The sequence below is a fragment of the Punctularia strigosozonata genome (assembly GCF_000264995.1).
Source record: "Punctularia strigosozonata HHB-11173 SS5 unplaced genomic scaffold PUNSTscaffold_1, whole genome shotgun sequence".
In the NCBI taxonomy this organism is placed as follows: Eukaryota; Fungi; Basidiomycota; class Agaricomycetes; order Corticiales; family Punctulariaceae; genus Punctularia; species Punctularia strigosozonata.
This window is the reverse complement of record NW_006767433.1, coordinates 302,735-323,085: the sequence shown is the minus strand read 5'-3', so window position 1 is coordinate 323,085 and position 20,351 is coordinate 302,735. Positions and strand designations below refer to the sequence as shown.

Below are 20,351 nucleotides of genomic sequence, written 5' to 3'. Positions count from 1 at the left end.
ACTATATCAGCAAATGACCCTGAAGACGACCACGTCGAGAACACGGACAAGCGAGTGCCAACGGCGCTTACTACGGAGGAGATCCGTGGACTAATCCTCGGGAGATGGATCCAGATTTCGACTCGCCCACACACTTCCAATAGCGCTGGCGCGGAACGACGGCCTCACCAAACCCGCAAACTGTCATTCGAGCAGAGGATTGGCATCGCCTGGGGCTATGAGCCGACGACGCGTAGGTTGTATTGTGTGACGACTTTCAACAAGGAGTTCGTCGTCGACTTGTCCTGTACAGCCTCCGAGTTCGGATTTGGGCCTGATCCAGAGAGCGTGGCGCATGTCGTACGACCGGGAGTCATACGGTGCGAATGGCTCGGGCCGATCAGTATCGGGGTTGATCGCGAGGCGAGAACTACGGACGCGAAGCCCCAGTCCAAGTTTGACGCTTGGTTCGACGCTCACGAAACTAAGGTCAAAGAATTGAATACCTCAGATACCCTCCTGGCCTTTGAGGTCAGCCGTCTATTGATCCCCCTTTCCCTGATTACTTATCATCATCTCAGGTAGTCGAAGGCGATAGCGTAGTGGCTGGGGACATCAACATCGCCAAAGGCCCCGGAGACGACTTCGAGTGCATCATTGGTGATCTTCGGGCTGGTCCTTGGGCCGTTTCCAGCGTAAACCTATTCGCGGACGGTCCGGTTGGCGATGTCGCCGAACGAGCGGGTCCCAGGGTCGTTGTCCGGCATGTAAGCTTCGACTCGAACGGATTCGAAGAGGTAGCATGGGAGCACATCGACTCGTTCAGCGTCGACAGCGGCTGCTGGTGTCTTTATTCCTTGCGTGAAATTGAGAAATTGGCACAGGAGTCTGGGGATAGAGAGGCGGCGCTGGAATCTATCGCAGATTGGGGCACGGAGTTCGGACCTAGATCACCGGGCGGTGTCGTTCGTACGTTCATCGCGCAATCTCGTAACGACGCAGTTAATCCGCTTTGTAGTCTCGGGAAACGACGGCGGCTTCGAGGTTCAGGGCAAGAAGGTTGACGGAATGTGGGTTCAGCTTCGAGTTGTGGGATAAACCTGCATGATATTATGCAGTACCAGCACTGGTGTATGTAGTAGCCATCTATCACATGCCGACTAATAGGGGTTAGAGGCTGGCGATGGAAAAATGACATTATGTACTCACGACGCACAATGGAAGCCGAACAAGTGCACTCTCGCAGGCTACGAGAATTGGCAGATGCCAATCTATTGTCGTGGACGAAGGGCCGTCGGTGGTCGAGATGTGGACGGCTGCTTCATGAGGTTTACATTGACAAACACCCGTCGATCATTCTGCGTTAAGGCGAAAATCCGATTAGACCGGGGCAAACGTAGAGCGAGCTTGTAGCGTACCAGGCCTCTGCAGCCACATGATGTAGAGCCTAACTGCCGATACTCAAGTCCTAGCATTGAGGGTCCTTCGAGAACGCTCGTCGCATGCAGAGTTGTCGGGCAGCTGCCCTGCGCATCGTTGTCGCTATCGAAGCGTCCACAATCGCGAGGGGAGTGCTGCTGAGCATCTCAACCGGTAGGGTGACATGGCAGCGCCCGGCGCCAGTTTGTCTCTCGAATCACGGCACGCGCGGTATAACCAATCGGGCTTTCGGCGATGAAGTCGTGGACAATGATCCGCCGCATCGTAAGCCGGGTCGTGAATTTGAATGTGCAAGCCGGCAAGAAGCAAGTTACGGCTGTCGCCTTCTGGGCGGCAGAAGACCTCGTGGCGGAGGCAGAGAGGAGCTGATAGGAGTGTAGCACCGAGCGATTCTAAACTAGTGAGGAACCAGCGCGCGGCTGATGTGCGCGTCGAGCCTGTACGGCGCGTAGAGCAGCGCGCCAGTGGTCGAGTAGCCCTCGATGAACGTGCTGTTCGTCATCCGCGGGTCGTCGAGCATGAACCCCCACTGGAGGCGCATCAAGTCGAGCGCGGCACTGACGTTGCCCGCGAGGACGTGCGCCTGCAGCTCGAAGCCGGATATGAAGGGCGAGATCGCGTCGGCCGCCTCCGGGGCCGGGGCGCCGTACGGTGTCCAGCGCGCGGCGAGGTTGGAGCTGATGGAGCGGGACTGGGTCGCGCTGAGGGTAAGATTGGCGACAACGGCCCAGGCGTTGCCGTCTTGGGGGTGGAGCGTCGTCGTCTCGTTGTCGCGGTACATCCCGGCGGAGTCATCCCAGAGGAGCGTGTTGGCGGACGACTTGAGGGTGGAGGCAGTCTGGGCCCGCGAGGCGACGAGGCTGCTTTCGTTCAGGACGGCGGCCAAAGACGACAATCGGTTCAAGGTGTGGTATAGAATCGCGTTTGCCTGCACGAGATGTCAGAGTTGGTCGGAGGAGGTTTAGGAGTGAGGCAGGTCGCACTTCGATGTTGTGCCCGCCCATTCCATATCGCAGCCAATCATTGGGAGATGTCACGTTCATCAGCCCAAAAGCATCGACAAAGCTGAGGGCGAAATCGACGGCGAGCTTGACATCGTCCTACATGTTTGCGATATACTCGATGTCGTTCTACAAAGGTATCAGCAGGATCCCCGAGTCTGTGAAATCAAATTACCGAGTAGAAGTAGTCATTCGCGACGCCGATGAGCGTATACATGTGGTACGTCTGCGAGAGTATGAGGGGGAAATGTTGGCCGGCGTACGGCAGCTGACCGCAGGCGTGACGCGGTGGCTCAAACACCTCTTGCTCAAGCAGCTTCGACCCTGCGCTGGGATCGGGTAGGAACACCGCCGCGAGCTCGTGCGCGAGCGAGAATTGGCCGCTGCCGCTTGGTGCTTGCAGCACGAGGAGGACGCGCTTCTTCCGGCATGCGCTGGTCCACCGCGCGGCGCGCTAGCTGCGTCTTCGATGGTGGCCGGCGCACTGCTTGAGGGGCTGCTGGCCGTCGGCCGGGGCTGGCGCGGTACCTCCGGAGTGTGTTGGTCGAACACCAACATTGACGACGCGGTTGACGACGAGGGGTGGGGTACGATTGACAATGAGGGAGGGATACGGTCCGCAGAGCGCGTTGACGGCAAGGGTAAGGGCAGGATGTGGTTAACGTGGATGACAAAGATGGAGCGTGGTTGACGGATTGAGGTGTGCACGATGCGTGCTCAAGAGTGGGCGTACGGCTTTTTTGGGGGAGGGCGCGGTATGTTCGAGGACGACTGGAGTGTTTGGAGGCTCCGGCCGCTGCGGTCCTCGGATGCCGGTCGGGGTCGGTTGCAAAGTGCAATGTCACGGCTGAACTCAAGTATTAGCGCGTTTGTTTCACGAAGGTGAGGGAGATTCTCGGCATACCCTAGCCCACAGGGTATAAACAAATCCGAGACCCGCACAGCGCCGTGAGGACGCGTAGATGGTAGGGGGTTGGCATGCCAGGTCGTCCGGGGGTTCATCTTGCAACGGTGGGCACAACCGCTATAGACGCACACCCCATCTCCCGACCCATACTCTCTGAGCAGGCTCAGAGAGTGGCATGACTCTACCAAGGCCCGTGCCCTTGGCCATGGCGAGAGTGTACCCACCGTCTATCGTCTTCGTTGGCGCTGTTGGCGGGAGATGAGTTGGACGAGGGGCTGTGTAGCTTCACCGAGCGCGTTGGCTGTTCCGCTACCGGGACCTACCATGCGGCACATCGTTCCTGTGTACACGCGCAGAGTCACATCGACAAGCTCATTTTCTCTGGCGTTATATTCCGTATCGTAGAGTCTTGCGTCTTCGTGTACGCGACGTGATTGATGATAACAATGTTTACTGCTTTAGACGATACACGGGGCAATTTGTTCGCCGGTGTTTTGTCGCAACCAATAGATCGATTCCTCTACGACGAGTTCGCCGTGCTGGCCAGATTGGCCTTCGTGGAGGATTTCCGTTGTTCTTAGTAAAGCGCTGGCGTTCCACGGACGCACACCGAGCTGCTCGATTCTCCCCACTTCACTTGTCGCATCTTCACTTCCTCAGTATTCAAGCATGTCAAAGAACCAAGAGGACTTCAACTCCTGGTTCGATGAATACCAGGCGAAGGTCAAGGTCCTGAACAACTCGGATACTCCTTTCAGCTTTGAGGTTTGTCCACGCTCGACCAGGCAGAGAAGGACATGATAGCTGACTATTGCCTCACATGCATCCATCTCGCGCGACGGATCATCGTAGATCAAAGAGGGGGATAGCCTTGTCGCTGGAGATGTCAACCTCTCCACAGGTCCCGAGGACGAATTCGAATGCACCATCGGTGTTATCAAACCCGGAACATGGGCAGTCACACGTCTGACACTCTACGATGACGACGGCGACGACGACGAAGGAGACGGCTCGGAGGGGATCGTGAAAGTCATCATGCAGCATTCATCCAGCGCAGACGAAGCCGCCGCATCCCAGTGGGAGGAGGTGGGCAGCTTCAGCGTCGACAGCGGATGCTGGTGCCTTCACAGTCTACGCGAAATCGAGGCGATGACAGCGGACTCTGGAGACCACGGGGCCGCGCTTGAGTGCCTCGCAGACTGGGCGATGGACGTCGGAGCGAAGTTCCCGGGGGGCGTCGTTGGTGCGTTGGCATAGAGGGACCAGCGGGACAACTCACAAATGGTTTTTGGTTTTCAGCCTCTGGGGACGATGGAGGATACACGATCCAGGGAAAGAAGGTCGGTGTCTCGTGGGTCGCATTCAGGGTCCTAGGTTAAGGATGGGGTAGGCCTTGCGCGCAGCGATTTGTCGTAGCATGCCGCGCGTTGAACCGGGCGCTTGTCGAGAAGACGAAACAATCTCGCAGCGATGGTATACACATACGATATTCACTCGTAGAGTACACCGACTTGAGGGTTAAATCCAAACCTATGCATGACTCTTTGAATCAATACTCGACCATACACCTGCCTTCCACCTAAGTTATGACGAACAAGTGAAGACCGCTTGCCAGGAACCCCCATCCAATCCATCAAGCTCGATGCGCCCCTCCGGCGCGTCATCCTTCTTCACGTTCAAGACAAGCCGCTCCTGTCCAGATCGTGACAGGGTTAGTGTCCCGTCGCAGTCCGGATACTCCACACTCAGGGCGCCGCTCGTCTCTTCCGGAGTCTCAAACGCCACGCTGAAAGCTCCCGTATCCGCGTCCCTCGTGTTATTGACGCTGAAACTGCCAAGGCTGGTCACGAACCCTGCTTCCGCCCTCGCCAAGTCTCCGAGGCCAGGTTTGATCAACCACGTCTTCCCGCCCGCGCTCGTTAGCTGTATCCCAGCGATCAAGAACGTCAACGTTGACGTCGGCCCAGTCGCCCATCCGTGCGCGTGACTGATACGCGCGTCGAGGCTGTACGGCGCGTAATGCAGCGCGCCGGTGGTCGAGTAGCCCTCGATGAACGTGCTGTTCGTCATCCGCGGGTCGTCGAGCATGAACCCCCACTGGAGGCGCATCAAGTCGAGCGCGGCACTGACGTTGCCCGCGAGGACGTGCGCCTGCAGCTCGAAGCCGGATATGAAGGGCGAGATCGCGTCGGCCGCCTCCGGGGCCGGGGCGCCGTACGCCGTCCAGCGCGCGGCGAGGTTGGAGCTGATGGAGCGGGACTGGGTCGCGCTGAGGGTAAGATTGGCGACAACGGCCCAGGCATTGCCGTCTTGGGGGTGGAGCGTCGTCGTCTCGTTGTCGCGATACATCCCGGCGGAGTGATCCCAGAGGAGCGTGTTGGCGGACGACTTGAGGGTGGAGGCAGTCTGGGCCCACGATGCTACGAGGCTGCTTTCGTTCAGGATGGCGGCCACAGACGACAATTGGTTCAAGGTGTGGTATAGGATCGCGTTTGCCTGCACGAGATGTCAGAGTTGGTCGGAGGAGGTTTAGGAGTGAGGCAGGTCGCACTTCGATGTTGTGCCCGCCCATTCCATATCGCAGCCAATCATTGGGAGATGTCACGTCCATCAGGCCACTATCATCGACAAAGCTGAGGGCGAAATCGACGGCGAGCTTGACATCGTCCCACATGTTTACGATATACTCGATGTCGTTCTACAAAGGTATCAGCAGGATCCCCGAGTTTGTGAAACCGACTTACCGAGTAGAAGTAGTAATTCGCGACGCCAATGAGCGTATACATGTGGTACGTCTGCGAGAGCATGAGGGGGAAAGGTTGGCCGGCGTACGGCAGCTGACCGCTGGTCTTGTCCTGAACCGCGAACAGCGAGTTGAGGGAGTTCTGGATGGATACCAGGTCATTCGTCGAGGTGACAATGCTGGGCACGGCGATGGACATGTCGCCGGCCCACACAAGCCTGTCGCGCTTGGCGCCGTCGACCAGCACGGAGGTGCCATTAGAAATAGTAATGTTCAGCCACCACTGCAGGGTACCGGCGCTGTCGACGTTCGCGGGATGTATAACGGCATCGCCGTAATGTGGATCGATCGTGCACAGTTGGTTCGTGTATGCGCCTGGTTGCGTGTTCAGCAACGGTGTAGACAACAACCGTCGATGGCTCACTCACCCGCGTACCAAATCCGATTGAGCAGCTCATCTACAAGTATAATGTAAGTAGAGAGCCACAGATCGTGGATATATGCATGCTTGCCGTCGGAGTGGAAGTAACCAGAGTAATTCCTGAGCTGATCCTCCGCGTAGTGTGGCATCGCGGTGAACTGGGTGGTCACCCGGGCTAGGTCCAACGTCCCCGTGGTGTTGTGAATCAGGCTGAGGTACCGAAACCCGCCTCGCTCGTTTTGCCTGGGTACCGTGTATACCCCGGGGGTTTGAGCTTGAATCCATAGCGTGTCGTCGATGGCGATGCCGCCGGTGGCATCGCTGCCCGCACTAGAGATCCAGAGAGAGCTCTCTGAGAACGTGATGCCGACGAACTGGTCTTCGTCAGAGACGTTTCTGATGACGAGGGTGACGACGCCAGCGATGTTCTTGCCGTAGTCGAAAGTGACGGACGAAGGACCGTCGAACGTCGCGTTGCCGAGCTGTTCGCCGCCAATGACGCTTTCGGCGTTGAAAACAGTACCGTTGACCCCATAGACCGACACGGGGTGTAACGTACGATTGGAGGGCGCCAAGATATACTGCTCGTACGGAACTGCGACCGCCGTCATTGCTAGACTGGCTGCAAGAAGGCGCGAGGCGGGATTCATCTTGGATTTTGGTCTGCATACCCCGCGCCCGGAATCGTTGTATATATGCACATCGTGCTTGGATTGCAAGACACTTCGATTGTCTGCGGGAGGAAGATGCGACCGCAGGCGCGACGTGGTGGCTCGGAAGTCTCTTGCTCATGACCCCCAGTCAGAACGTCTGATGAGAGCGGAGCGCGGCTGAGGGGACTAGTGATATGCTGAGCAGGGCTGAGCGCCGTAGCGGACAGTGTATCAGGCGCAAGTCTTCTTGCGCATAGTGTTGTTTTTGTGAGTAGAGTTAGCGGGCTCGCTTTGTCCACCGAGCAGAGGCTCCACTCTCGCATGCACTTCACGCGATCCTTGACTCCGGCGTACTAGTACTTTACTGTGCTACTACCACCTCTACCACCTCATTCTCTTATGAGTACTGGTACGACTGTCCCCGGCTATGCAAGGAGCTGAAGCCTATACACCGCGCGACGTGGTAGGACAAACACGACAAGGAACGAGCTCCGGGATCTGCGGCGTATATTCTGGATACGATGACGAGTACTCGCACCGCGTGGAACGACTCGATACAACGTGTTACGGGTTCTCGTCAACGGCATGCTATGCATGACAGCGAGGGCATTGACGCTAGTAAGGATACGGCCACGCCTCTGTTGACACTGGGTGCGAACACGCCGCGAGAGCGGCGCCGAGATGATTCTGATTGGGTTAAGATGGCCCAGAGTAGTAGTGGGAGACCGCCTTTGTTAGACCAGGTGTGTTTCATTGACTCGTCGCCGAGGCTACGCAGCTGATGCATATCGGTTTGAGGTAGACTATGATAATCATGAACTTAACAGTATCAGACATAACTCTCCGGAGTTTGATAGTGACGACCGTCATAAGGCCTTGCAGGGCTCTGAGATGCAAGACTCACCTCATGACCATGGCTCAGGAGAGCCATCATCGCACGATATGAGCTTGGACGAGCGAGATGGTGGAAGAGGCTCACAGCAAGCTGGTCAAAGAGGCGCATTCGAACAGGACAGAGGCTCTGATGCAAGCGCTGGTGAACATGAAGAACCAGCGGCGCGCTGCTGTCGAGGACGAGTTCAGTGGCTACGACATCATCGCAACCTTAGAGGAGCTACAGACAGCGCATCGATTTGTTCAGATGACCGCGAACGCATCGCTACACAATATTACGCTACCACAGCGCGCCCTTGACGACCCAAACCTGCGACACTCGCTTCATCTTTTCCTTTCCAGCGCCAATGGACCTCAAGAGAACTATACCGAACCTGCACGGGCGGCAATGATCGCCTGTTGCCTCGCTCCACGTCCCACGAACCGGGCCGGGACTGATCCAATTCGTCGCAAACATTCATGAACCTTACTCTCCGACACACGATGATGGTCTCGAGACTACAGTTATTGACAGGACGTGTAAAGGCTGAACGAAGGGGCTTGGGGTTGTCGACGCCGTTTGAAGATACTGGGTGCGATGATACACCCGCTGTATGCGTACTGTCTGGTTTGGTCGATTACTGTCCGCTGGAGCAAACTTGCAATACTTCCCCCAAGATGGATCGACTGCTCGATTAGTGAGAAATACTTAAGCCCTTCTTTGCGATCTCGTCGGTGGCATCCTCCGCTCAACGATGTGCCTCCAAGGTTACGAGCGAAGACTTTGCCAACTGCGACCATCGTGCGTTCCCCCTCTTCTCAGACCGAGGTCACTGAGGACATAGGCATGAGTCGACCTATAGGCTATATGCAGTCGCTGAATCGACCTACCAGCCGGAGCGAAGCCCAGTCGCTGATTTTCAACATCCCACACGGAGAACCAATGCTTCAACAAACTCCCGCCAACGAGTGTTAGCCCCTCGGACCTAGAACCGCGATGCCTTGGACTCCAATCGAAGTTGGCTATGGGGTTCGCGACGGCCACTCACACGTTGATCAACGTCTGGCAAATGGTCGGGTCCTGCTCGAAGGGGCCAAGCGACAACTCATCGCTCGGTATCGTCAAGTTGAACGGCGCCCCGTCCTCGTCCGTGAACGCGATATCGATGTTCGCTGGCAGCCCCGCTACCTCCGAGCACGGGATGCCGAACGTGCCCGGGAGCGGTGCGAACGGCTTGATATCCGGCGAGATCAGCGAATGTATCGCCGTCGCGGTCGCGTTGTCCAAGAGGACGTTCGACGTGCCCGTATCGAAGATGACCGTGCGCTCGGCATTCAGCTGCGGGGCGGTCTGTCCGTTCACGAAGATGCCCGAGGAGGAGAGGCGCCAGGCGCTGCTGGCCGGCGTCGCGAGCGGGGCGAAGGTGAGCGAGCCGGTAAACTTGGTATCGTCGATGCTAGCGAAGGTGAGCGCGGCGTGACCTTCGGTTGCAGGCGTCAGGAAGAAAGTAAAGAACTCTGGTGATAGGAGCTGTTAATTCAATCGGTTGCGTATGCATACCGTTTTCGTCTACTCACGAGAACCTGATGGGAGCGTGGTGGCGAAGTCTCCGGAGGTAGGTAAGCCTACCATCACACGTAAATCTCAATTTCCCTCTTCAAATGCAATAGTCTTGATCCGCACCTAGGATTCCATCGAACGGATCGTCTGTGAACCCCGCCGTCTGATTCGTGATCAAGCTAAAGCCTGCAAGGCTGACGTCGATCCCGGCGACTGACACGGTATCCGCCACCGCGCGCAACGTCAGGGAGCAGTCGCTGCCGACGACGGGCGTGACGCCGATGCATGTTCCGAACACCTCCGTGGACGTCGTGCCCAAATCGACGAAAGTGGACGATGCCGACGCGTCGAACTGGCGCTGTTTTGCGCATGCGGCGCCGCACGCCGTGCTTGGGATCTCGAGCCCGCCGCTGCCGGTGTCAAAAACAACCTACAACAAGATAATTTGAATACAGTCGCGGGGGCTCATACGGGATCGTACGTACGCTGAACGTCTGCGGGGGCGTGCCGACTGAGCACCCCGTATCAGCTACCAATGCCATGTTCAAGGAGAGGTGTCGGCAGATCAAACTTACCCGTAATGTTCCCGAACCACTGCAGATCCGTGCCATTGAAGTAATCACCTAGCGGGATGGTCATATTCCTGCTCTGCCGCTTCGCCAGCCTCGCCGTCTTGCGCAACATCAGATCCATCGTATGGTGCACGTCAGACGTCGCTACAACGGCCGGGACTAGCAGCAAGAGTATGGTCCATTGGGTGGTCATACCGAGGGACGCCATCGTTGTACGAGGACTACGTCGCGAGGGTCGTGCATCGGGTGATTTTAAAGATAATTCGAAAGGATACAACGGCGATTTGCTCCCGTGCGACGGACTCAATGATGCGAGATCTCTTAAGAAAGAAGTCCAGTGAACCCAAATCTTCGGCAGTTGCCTTCCCGGTTGGTTGAAATTGATCCAATGAAGAGTCCCTATTCCGAACGTCGTCTATGGCAAATGCTGTCGGTGAGATACGACGCTAGGAACGGGTCACGAAGAGAAAGAGATCAGCTCAACCTGGCAAAGAGCTCCCGCCCGGCGAGGGTGCAACAGCACCTCTTTGTGAGTAAGAGTGTAAGAGTATCTGCGTAATTCTTTGATTGGTCTCGGACTACGCACGCGCATGTGCTGGTCGGTAAAAAGGCTACGGAATCACAAATTAGCGCCTGCGATAACTTGGTGAAAGCGATCAGCAAGTCCTTTCACCATGCCAGCAGTGATAGAACCGTATTCAAGACAACGGGCACGAGTGAGCACCAAAGATGTTATTTTCGTGTCGTAGAGAGAAAATCGAGCACAATCAGGGGACACAAGAGGCATACCAACCGTCAAAGATTGGGAGCAAGTTGAGCATTCAAGTTGGAACTCGGTTGCGCATGGCTTGTAGCAAGTGATCCTCGATGCGTGTTACATGGGGTGGATGAAAATGTCGTAGTTCTGTATTGTCTTGAAGCTGAGCAGAATGACGAAGTGAAAGTGCTGCTAGGTATGTATGCTGCGACGACGACGACGAAGTCGCAGAGCAGGCAAGACTCGGAGTGATCGACGCCGACTCGCCGATCATCTCGGCAAACGCCGTGCGCCGACTTCCGTCCAAATTCGGCGCACTGGGTTCCCGGTCCGGTGCCGCACCACGCGCTCGGCGCCTAGCACCACTCTCTCATCGACGGCGACGACGACGAGACCGACAACCCCGCCATGCTCCCAACGAGCATGTCTCCGACCTCGCTTCAACAACATCTATACGCGTCGCTGTTGCAGGGCCATACGGCAGATGTCGCGCTTCGCGTGCGCGGTTCATGGGATGCCGTGTACAAGTTGCATCGCGTCGTGCTCATCCAATCCGTGAGTGTACGAGCTTTCCTTCAATGGTATCAATAGAGAGCGTTATAGCGCATTATAGCGTGTCCCATAATAGGAAGAGTCTAATATCTGGTTATTTAGGGCTTCTTCCGATCGATGTTCACTTCCGGATTCTCGGAGTCGAAGCACAGGTTCGCGAGTCATATCGCAGGGCCAGACCAGGTCGACATCGTATTCGACGACCCGAATATTACAAGAGCAGGTACGTGTATTGTCACTGCATGCAATTACATGCACTAACTGTCCCCTAGCTTTCGAGTATGTCTACTTCAAGTCGACTGTATCGCGTCCTTACTGAATGCTCGATTCAGAATATGCATCGCTCGTCTATACGGCGGCGGCCCCACACTCCACGTCTCGCCTGCCCTGGTACCGACCCCGGCATACCCACTCACGACCGCCTTTCCCTATGCGTTGCCTCCCGATACATCAACAGACGCCCCTGAGGGCGAACATCCCGCCACGCCCCGCTTCCTGCTCTCCCTCCTCGCAACGGCTGTCTATCTCTCCATCCCCTCCGTCGCCGCGCAAGCACTAGGAGCCATCATGAGTTCAATGGGCCCGCACACCGTCGTGCGCTACCTCAACTTCGCCATCGGCCGCGGAATCGGCGCACCCGGCGAGCAAGATCACGAACCAGAAGCGGCCGTCGGCCTCGAGCACGTCGCCCACACCATCTCGGAATCGCAAACGCCGGGCATCGCCTCACCCGCGCTCAAATCGGAAGACGACGGGTTCGAGCACGCCGACCTGGCGGACGATCTCGGCCACCTCAGCCTCGACCACGAGAAGATCAAGAAGGAGGACCCTTCCTCCTCTGACGCGCTCTCCGTCGCGTCCGAGGACAGCCAAGAGGAGACAGCAGACGAGCGTGCGTTCGATTACGGTGCGGTGGGCACTAAGATCGGCGAGGCCGCCGCATGCTGGCTGGCGCGGTGGGGCCGGGACGTGCTCACGTACGAGCTGTCCGTTTCCCCTTCGCCCTCTTCGTCTTCTGCTACGTCGCAGATAGCGTCATCGAGCGATCACTCTGCCGCCGGTCCGTCTCGTCCGCGCTCGTATACGCTCCCTACCACTCCTGCCCTCTCGTCATTGTCCCCGGTACAATCGGACCCTGAAGGCAGGACACTAGATGTGCCCCGGATATGGAGACGTGGCGGGCTGACTGCGAAGTGGGCCAGCGCGGTGTTGGCGTCGGATATGTTATTCGTTCGGGACGAGAAGGAGCGGTACGAGATGGCGAAGGAAATCGTCGAACTGCGGAGGAGGGAAGGCATCGACGAGGGCGAGGAGAAAGAGTGGGAGAACATGTTCGCGGACGGAATATACTATTGCAACATGGTTCGTTCTTTCGCATGACATCGACGACACTAGTATGCTAACTACTTTGTAGATGATGGAGGATCTCATCGCCATATCACACGAACTTTCGCCTGCGACGCATAAACCTTATATATCGCCCTCGCTCATCCACGCCGCGCACTGGACCCAGTCCCTCCTTCGGCACCACATTACCGCCCCCTCGTCCTTCTCGCCCTCCTCTTCTTACTCTTCCTCGCCGGCCTCTCCACCTCCACGAGACAAGGAACTTGGACTGCAACTCACGACCGCCGACGTTCTAGCCAAGATCGCCTCGCCGGAAATCCGGGACTCAACTCGCAGCGAAGCATACTACGCCGTCGCGGGCGATGCGTCTCAGCGTATCGGGGACAGCACAGGACTCGAGGGCGCCACCATCGAAGAGCTGCTCGATCCTCCATCCGTCTCTAGCACTCAGAGCTCGAGCAAACGTGCCGTGCACGCTGTCACGTCCGAGGCGACCTTTTTCGGCCTCGCACCCTCCCGCTTCCATCTATCTCCCACCTCCTCTCCTTCTATATCTCCTCCCCCGTCAGGCCGCTGGACCCGCTTCCCACCCTGCCGCTTTGCCGTCGAGTTCTGGGACGTGGACGCGCTGAAGGAGAAGTCGCGCCTGCACTCGCGCACTGTCTTTTACGCCGGTAGCCTCTGGAACGTGTACGTCCAGGTCGTGCGCAAAAAGGACACCGCTTCCACAAGCAATCGTGGTGGCAAGGGCACGGTGCAGCTCGGCGTGTACCTCCACCGGCAGTCGACCGTCGACCCTGTGCCAGCCGCATCTGCCCCCGCGACAAGTGTTGCACCAGCCCCTACACCCGCACACACGTCTTCACGAGCCGAGCACCAGACGCACAGCAGGGACCGCGGCGGATCGATGCCCGCGCTCACGCCCAGCATCTCCCTCCCCGCGCCTCGCCCGAGCGGGCTCGCGACGCTCCTCCACCCCTCCCGCAGCTCAACGCCCGCGCCGCCCCCGACCCCGACCGCCCAACAACGCAGCACGACGCCGGTCTCGAGCCCCACCCGCGCGCACTTCGTCGGCTCGCTCCCGTCCTCGCTCCCTTCTCCCACCGCCTCCGGATCCGGACTGCGCCACACGAACACGAGCGTCGCCTACGCGCCCGCGCTCCCGGTGACGGCGCCCTCGCCCGCCCCGCCGCAGCCGTACCGCGACCCGCGCCCGAGCGTCGCGGCCTACTTCAGCATCGCGTGCGCGAGCGCGACGGGCGCGGCGCTCACGCGGTTCACGAGCGCGCCGGACGTGTTCTCGGTCAGCCAGAGCTGGGGGTGGAAGAGCAGCTCGCTCAGGACGGAGGAGTACATCGAGCTCGGCGAGGGCGAGATGCCGGTGCCGGCGGGGAGGGAAGCGTCCTTGAGGGCGACGGTCGTGTTGGGCGTCGTCTGATACGCATTCCTTTGTGTGCGAGGTATTGCCGATGTGCTATATAACTGTGAAGTATGACTTGTTTGGTTCGTTTGGAGGATGACTGGTGTATTCAATGTATGTATTTAGTTCATGGATAGCATAACATTTCCTTCGTAATTCACTCAGCCCATCGTGCGCGTTTCATCGATGATGGATGGCTCTCGCAGCATATGCAGCATATGGTTCAGCGCAAGTCCGGAGCTAATGAAATGCGAGATGGAGCGCCGTGGCTCTCACAAGGAGGCATTGGATACGTACGTACGCTTCCGGATGCCGAGTTGCGCGCAAGGAACGACGCAGTCTCCGCCTGAGAAGAAGCACTGCCGTCAAGCTGCCTACTTACAGTGACCAAACGCGAGGGATCAATCCTCTCGCTCCTTCATGTCTATGCCTAGGCCAACAAGGATCAGATGTTCCGCATCCATATCTTTTAAGGAGTGCTACTGTACCTATGATCCGAAGCTGAGCCCACGATCCGTTGACCTTCTTGCCTTCTACGTCGAAGCGTTGAAAACGTGCGTCATGGTCTTGGTACACTGCGGACCATGACAGGTGAGTCATACGAATACGCGAACCTGAGATGGACGCGCCTACTACCCCGCCAGGAAACTTTGTATTTTCCTCCGTTGCGAGTTCCGCGACGTTCTCCAGTGCCGATTCCAGGTCCGTCGCCTCAAGGGCCATCCTCTGGAGCTCGTTCAAGCTATAGATCATCCAGTGGTCATAGTCGGCGGTGAAGGAAGTCACAGGCTCCCAGGTGGCCGTCTCGAGGGTGTCCTTGCCGATGTCCGTGTTTCGCATGGCGGCTCTGACTACGTCTCGCTTCTGTGGTTTGCTGACATGACGGATCTCTTCTTCATCTTCGTCCTCGCTATCGTCGTTCATATACTCTTCGATGATCTCGCATTCGTTTAGGCAGGTCACCAGCCATGGACCAGGGGCCAGATCCTCTATGGTGCTCTTCAGCCCCCAGCATTCAAGGTCCATAAGATCGAGCTCCCCCGCCACTAGACAGTCGCTCTTGGTTATCTGAAGTTGGAGAGGTGTAAGCCTCGGGCTTAGCCCATCAAACAGATCCAACCGGACCAACCTCGACAATCAAGGGCTTCCTGGGCCAGTCATTCAGAAGTTTGACTCGCTTCCAGAACGCTTTGACCCAGTCTTTGTCGGCTTTCCCAATGTACGAGCGCTCGTCGCCACGATAATCCCAGCGTTCCTCCGCCCTGCGCGATCTCGTCTCCCTGTCGACGGCGATGCTGACCGGCCCGATCCACTCGCACCGCACGATTTTGGGGTTGGAAGCATGGGTATCGGTCGTCGATTCGGACTTGGCGTCGACGTCAGACGTTGCAGTGGACAAGTCGACGACGAATTCGTCGTTGGTGGGTGTGACACAGTATAGCATGCGTGTCGTTGGCTCGAAGCCCCATGCCATGCCGAGTCTATCGCTTGCCAGTAACGCGTGCGTAGACTTGATGGAGGGTTCCTTGGTGTCGGTGATCGCCGCTTCCGCGGTCGCCGCGAGAGGGCGCGTGGAGATCTGGACGTATCGGCCAAGGAGGGATGTGCGGATCTCTCTGGTGGTGAGCCCCACGGGCGATCGCTTGTCGGAGGCCTCGACATAGTCCCCCTGTGCGCGGAGGGAAACGGGGACATAGCCCCAGGATGTCTCACTCGCCAGAAGTATGAGGTGGGAAGGTATGAGCGACGGGACCGTGGTGGTGGGCAGAATGGTGCTACCCAATCCAGGAAGGGCCAGCGTTGACACAGAACGCCATTCGTAAGCGATCCCTGTCGATCTGTATTCTGAACTAGATTGTCCGAAGCCCGGAGGTATAGACGGAGCGATCCAGTGTGCTGGGGTGGAACACGAGGGAGGGAGCTGTCGATCCCACGGAGAGATCGCGATGGGACCTTTGTCGTGCTCCGGATTCGCGGAGTCGTCGCGAACGTAGCTAAGGGTGGGTATTCCCCCAAAGAGATCGACGACTTGCTGGACGGTGTACTTGGACGCGTCGCTGAATGGAATACGGGTTGTAGCGTTCTCCTGTCCCTCGTCAGCCCTGGACGGAGTCGCAGAGGCTGACTCGGACTGATAGACAATATCGAAGTTGAGCGCGGGTCTGAAGGGGTGACGATGTCTCTTGTTCGCCTGGACACGGAAGCGCTGAAACGCGAGGTCGAAGGTCTCCTGCGCGGATGCGACAACCGTCCCAGCGGGCCACGTCTCCGTCCCTTCTCCACAAAGTTTTGCACTGGCATCCTCGAACGTCAAGATGGTACGGGTATCGTCACCCTGACTGTCCTCGACGCCCGACCACCAGCCCGCTTGTAACCCCGCAACATGTTCCTTCAGCTTCGCGTATGAATCTACATCGGGTACAATCGCCATTAGAGTAGACTGAGGCCGAGTTCACGGTTATGTTTAGTCGGGAGGAAGCTAGCTGTTGGACCCCGATGGTGAAATTTGGGAACGCGGGTCATTCGTTCGAAATTTACGTGTAACGCAGCCGAGATTGTCGCCGGTTTCTCCGAGGGGATGACCATGGTAGATAAATTGCACAAATCGCCGGTGAGAACGTAGCAAGGTGAGCGTCCCTCGGTGCAGAGTCAGACTCATAGGGCTTGAGCCTTGCGCTGTATGCAGCGAGAGGAAGCTAAATACAGTTAGCTAAATAGGGGCATACCAAATGCGGCAGGTCTGTTCTATTTTAGGTTCGTTCGTACCGTAAGTCGTAACTTACAGGCTTTGCAGCATTGAAGAGGACTTCATCTTTCATTATTACACATATCTCTGTTATCACGTTGCACGCTTGAAAATCGAATGACCGATACTTATCTTGCATGGACGACTGTGAGTCGCAATTGAGCAAGCCTTGTGACTTGGCGTCGTTTGGCGATCTTATACGTAAACGGCGTTCCCTGCAGCTCCTCCCGCTCTTGACGACCTCTGTGGTAGCTTCCGTGTCTCCTCCCTTCGAAAGAGCATCTCTACTCTGCTACTTTCAATGGCACCGTTGAGCGCGGATCCGGAGTATGAGGAGTCCAAGGCGCACAGCGCGGAGATTCAAGCGAGCTAGTGGAGGTTCCCGGAGCACACGGACGACGCGAATGTCACCCTGACTTTCGAGGACGTGATCTTGAAGCTTCACGGAGTGGAAATGAATACGTGGCCTGCCGAGACGGTTACGGCGTCCGTGCAGGAAACCCTCGACCGCGCTTTCCAGCGCTTCCGCGTCCAGGCAAACAAGAAACATCGGCATCCTTTCCGGCCTGCGCTCAAGTTCGAGGTAGTCTACGAAGTAAAATCGGCACCCTGTGTTCAAGGCCAAACCATGGAGGCCAAACACAGGTAACGACGCGGGAAACCTGATCGGATAACGCTCAGCGATGCATTGAAGTACACAGGTTATCGACCTCTTCAAAGGCAAGGCCACGCTCACGTATGTCCGCGGCAACCGCCCAAACCCCGACAACGACATGGATTCCATGGGGCTCTCTCCATGAGATCGTCAGGAGGCATTCGTTTTTAAACTCACCAACATATTTCATGCAGTCGCCCAGGGAACAAACGGCCACCATCATGAGGGAAAGCTCTACTTTTCCTTCAGTGGTCGATGAACGCAAAATGATACGATCAACGCGGTGTCCCCGACCGCATTTAGCTCAGCGACCTGTACTGCAAGCTCTGTGATGTCCCTATTCCTGCTCCAGGTCATCCGAGTTGCCCCATGACCGGGCTTGATAGAGGAATGTACAGTCAGATACTCTGCCATCGAAAATCTCAGAGGAGCACGCAACTTATGACTCGTAACTGAACCCAGACGCCGTTAACTCTCTTCCCGGCGATATAATACTTATGCATGGATTCGCCTTCGTTGACTGCACAGATCTCGGTGAGGCATGTGGATATAGGAGGATCGGACGTGAACTTGCCTATGAAACCGCCGGGCCATCGCAACAATGCAGAATTCTCCGCCCACATCGCGATGTTTTCCAAGCCCCCGTCCAGATCTCCTGACTCGAAAGCCATCTTCTGGAGCTCATGGAGGCTATGAATGACCCATGTGCTGTCTACTCCGAACGAGCCGATGTTCTCCCAGGCGACGGCACTGAGTTCGCCCTCGTCAACATCCGCATGCTGCAGCGAAGCTCGAAGGGCATAGTCTTTCGGCGAGGACTCGTCCTCATCCTCGTCGTCCCAGGAACTGCTAACGTTACTGATCGTCCATGAGCCGGTTTCAAGATCTTCGATGGTGTGTTCCAGCCCCCAGTTAACATGGTCCGAGATGTCAAGGCTTCCAATCACCAAGCAGTCATTTGGGATAATCTGGACAGCGACGTTGAGGTATGATCAATTCTTTAGTCGGACGCACTCAGTATTCCGGATGACAACCTACTGACCTCGAGGCCGAAGGGGTCGGAGGGGTTGAACTCTTGGACGAGCTCGTTATATTTGTCCCGCCACTCATCGAAGGCCTGGCTCATGGATGCTGTTAACCGGGCATATCCTATACGCCCTGGAGTCCCTGTCTTCCTGTCAAGCTCGATGGTGACTGGCCCGATCCATTCGCACCGCACGACTTCTCTGCCTGCGGGTCGAAGGGGCATCGGCGGCTGGGGGGTGGCGCCACTAGCGTTCGAGATCGTGACAGACAAGTCGACGACGAATTCCTCATTCGTGGGTGTCACGCAGTACAGCATACGTGTCGAGGGTTCGTAGCCCCAGACGATACCAACCTTGTCTTGCGTCGGCGATATGCGAGCACGATCATTGTTGTCGGCTTCCGCGTCATCCGGGACAAGAGTCCGAGTGGAAACCTGGACGTAACGCCCCAAGAGGATGGCGCGAATTTCCCTCGTTGTGAGTGTCGTCGGCGAGCGCTTGTCGGCGGTTTGGACATAGTCCTTTTTGAGGTCATCTGCGCGGAGTGAAACGAAGGCATGCCCCCAGGGCGTAGAAGCTGCCAGTAGCATCACATGAGAGGCGATAAGCGAAGGAGTAGTCGTATGAGGGAGGATGGTATGTCCAAGTCCCGGAAGCATGAGCGTAGGAACCGCGCGCCATTCGTACATGGTCGCCTCGTAATCGAGCTTCGTTCCAAGCTCCCTTCCATAGCCGGGTGGTATTGCCGGTACGATCCAATGGGACGGAGTGGTACACCAAGAAGGGAGCGTACGATCCCATGGAGGAAGTGCGATGGGGCCCTTGTCGTGTTCAGGGTGCGGACCGTCTTCGCGGACGTATGTGAGCGTCGGTTTTCCCCCGCATAGTTCGACGACCTGCTGAACGGTGTACTTGGCCGCGTCGCCGAATGCAATTCGACGTGGTTCAGGTACTCCCTGAGGCTCGTAGATTATGTCAAAGTTAAGCGCGGGCTTCAAGGGATGACGATGCTTCCTGTTGGCTTGGACGCGAAAGCGCTGAAACGCGCGATCGAAGGTCTCCTGCGCAGTTGCGAAAACGGTTTCGGCAGTCCATGTCTCCGTATCCTCTCCGTTATGCATGGGACTCACGTCCTCGAAGATCAATCCGACACGTGTAGCGTCCTCCTCGTAGTCCATTACAGCCGACCACCAGCTTTTCTGCACTTCCGCGACTTGCTCCTTCACTCTCGCATAGGCAACCGCATCCATAGCCGTCGACATCAGTTCACCAGTTCGTCGGAAGCTCGAGGCTGTTTACGAGGGTGATGGGAGAAGTTTGAGAGAGGGCTGGAGAGACAGTGAAAAACGAGGTCCGTCGATTTACGTGTAAGCCGTTCTCGAGGACCGCGACGTGATCATACAATCGGGATTGCATTTCAGGTCTTGGCCCGGAAGTCATCCTCGACAGCTTGCGGAGCAACGGGTAGTGAATCGTGCTAGGGTCGTATTCGCGAAGAGAAGGCCGTGTCACGTTAGGAGTAGGAATTTGCACGCGCGTCGGTGTACTTCAATTTCTACGTAGTGTAACGCAAGATTGTATGATTGCACTTTGACTCGCCGGCACGTTTTCACAAACAACTAGCATTGGTGGTTCCTGGCGAAGTCCCGACAATGCCACATATGATAGCTCAGTCGTCACCGCTGATGGAATCATGTTC

The 20,351-nt window shown here is 57.1% G+C and overlaps 7 protein-coding genes across 7 annotated transcripts; 3 read left to right on the top strand and 4 right to left on the bottom strand.

Moving 5' to 3' along the window:
• Nucleotides 1–70: 70 nt before the first annotated feature.
• PUNSTDRAFT_48263 (Six-hairpin glycosidase) lies at nt 71–2,647 on the bottom strand. Its single transcript, XM_007378051.1, has 5 exons — nt 2,596–2,647; nt 2,403–2,549; nt 1,398–2,347; nt 1,189–1,337; nt 71–1,139 (listed from the first exon to the last, which is right to left on the bottom strand). Exons 2-3 carry the CDS (start codon nt 2,421–2,423, stop codon nt 1,817–1,819), a joined length of 552 nt encoding a protein of 183 aa, XP_007378113.1. The 5' UTR covers nt 2,424–2,549; nt 2,596–2,647; the 3' UTR covers nt 71–1,139; nt 1,189–1,337; nt 1,398–1,816.
• Nucleotides 2,648–2,695: 48 nt separating this feature from the next.
• On the top strand, nt 2,696–3,385 carry PUNSTDRAFT_48262 (uncharacterized protein). Its single transcript, XM_007378050.1, has 2 exons — nt 2,696–3,267; nt 3,325–3,385. The coding sequence occupies exon 1, from the start codon at nt 2,890–2,892 to the stop codon at nt 3,109–3,111; it is 222 nt and encodes a 73-aa protein (XP_007378112.1). The 5' UTR covers nt 2,696–2,889; the 3' UTR covers nt 3,112–3,267; nt 3,325–3,385.
• A 611-nt stretch (nt 3,386–3,996) lies between these two features.
• PUNSTDRAFT_109509 (uncharacterized protein) lies at nt 3,997–4,706 on the top strand (the record flags this gene model as incomplete). Its single annotated transcript, XM_007378049.1, has 3 exons — nt 3,997–4,092; nt 4,180–4,570; nt 4,627–4,706. The coding sequence occupies 3 exons, from the start codon at nt 3,997–3,999 to the stop codon at nt 4,704–4,706; spliced, it is 567 nt and encodes a 188-aa protein (XP_007378111.1).
• A 205-nt stretch (nt 4,707–4,911) lies between these two features.
• Nucleotides 4,912–7,207, bottom strand: PUNSTDRAFT_94184 (Six-hairpin glycosidase; the record flags this gene model as incomplete). The annotated part of the gene is made up of 4 exons (XM_007378048.1): nt 6,499–7,207; nt 6,072–6,445; nt 5,879–6,025; nt 4,912–5,823 (listed from the first exon to the last, which is right to left on the bottom strand). The coding sequence occupies exons 1-4, from the start codon at nt 7,139–7,141 to the stop codon at nt 4,912–4,914; spliced, it is 2,076 nt and encodes a 691-aa protein (XP_007378110.1). The 5' UTR covers nt 7,142–7,207.
• Nucleotides 7,208–9,062: 1,855 nt separating this feature from the next.
• On the bottom strand, nt 9,063–10,358 carry PUNSTDRAFT_128882 (acid protease; the record flags this gene model as incomplete). Its single annotated transcript, XM_007378047.1, has 5 exons — nt 9,063–9,535; nt 9,596–9,643; nt 9,702–10,008; nt 10,064–10,089; nt 10,154–10,358. The coding sequence occupies 5 exons, from the start codon at nt 10,356–10,358 to the stop codon at nt 9,063–9,065; spliced, it is 1,059 nt and encodes a 352-aa protein (XP_007378109.1).
• A 957-nt stretch (nt 10,359–11,315) lies between these two features.
• On the top strand, nt 11,316–16,869 carry PUNSTDRAFT_123350 (uncharacterized protein; the record flags this gene model as incomplete). Its single annotated transcript, XM_007378046.1, has 8 exons — nt 11,316–11,462; nt 11,562–11,682; nt 11,732–11,738; nt 11,792–12,821; nt 12,874–14,656; nt 14,715–14,803; nt 14,858–15,294; nt 15,356–16,869. 5 exons carry the CDS (start codon nt 11,316–11,318, stop codon nt 14,242–14,244), a joined length of 2,676 nt encoding a protein of 891 aa, XP_007378108.1. The 3' UTR covers nt 14,245–14,656; nt 14,715–14,803; nt 14,858–15,294; nt 15,356–16,869.
• A 1,180-nt stretch (nt 16,870–18,049) lies between these two features.
• PUNSTDRAFT_139830 (uncharacterized protein) lies at nt 18,050–19,988 on the bottom strand (the record flags this gene model as incomplete). The annotated part of the gene is made up of 2 exons (XM_007378045.1): nt 18,670–19,988; nt 18,050–18,595 (listed from the first exon to the last, which is right to left on the bottom strand). Exons 1-2 carry the CDS (start codon nt 19,912–19,914, stop codon nt 18,050–18,052), a joined length of 1,791 nt encoding a protein of 596 aa, XP_007378107.1. The 5' UTR covers nt 19,915–19,988.
• Nucleotides 19,989–20,351: the final 363 nt, after the last annotated feature.

Coding starts and splice junctions, on each gene's coding strand:
- PUNSTDRAFT_48263 (XM_007378051.1), bottom strand. CDS start 2,423: ATGGGCGGGCACAACATCGAA. Junction 2,348..2,402: donor TGGGCGGGCACAACATCGAA/GTGCGACCTGCC, acceptor CATCTCGTGCAG/GCAAACGCGATTCTATACCA.
- PUNSTDRAFT_48262 (XM_007378050.1), top strand. CDS start 2,890: ATGGTGGCCGGCGCACTGCTTGAGGGGCTGCTGGCCGTCGGCCGGGGC.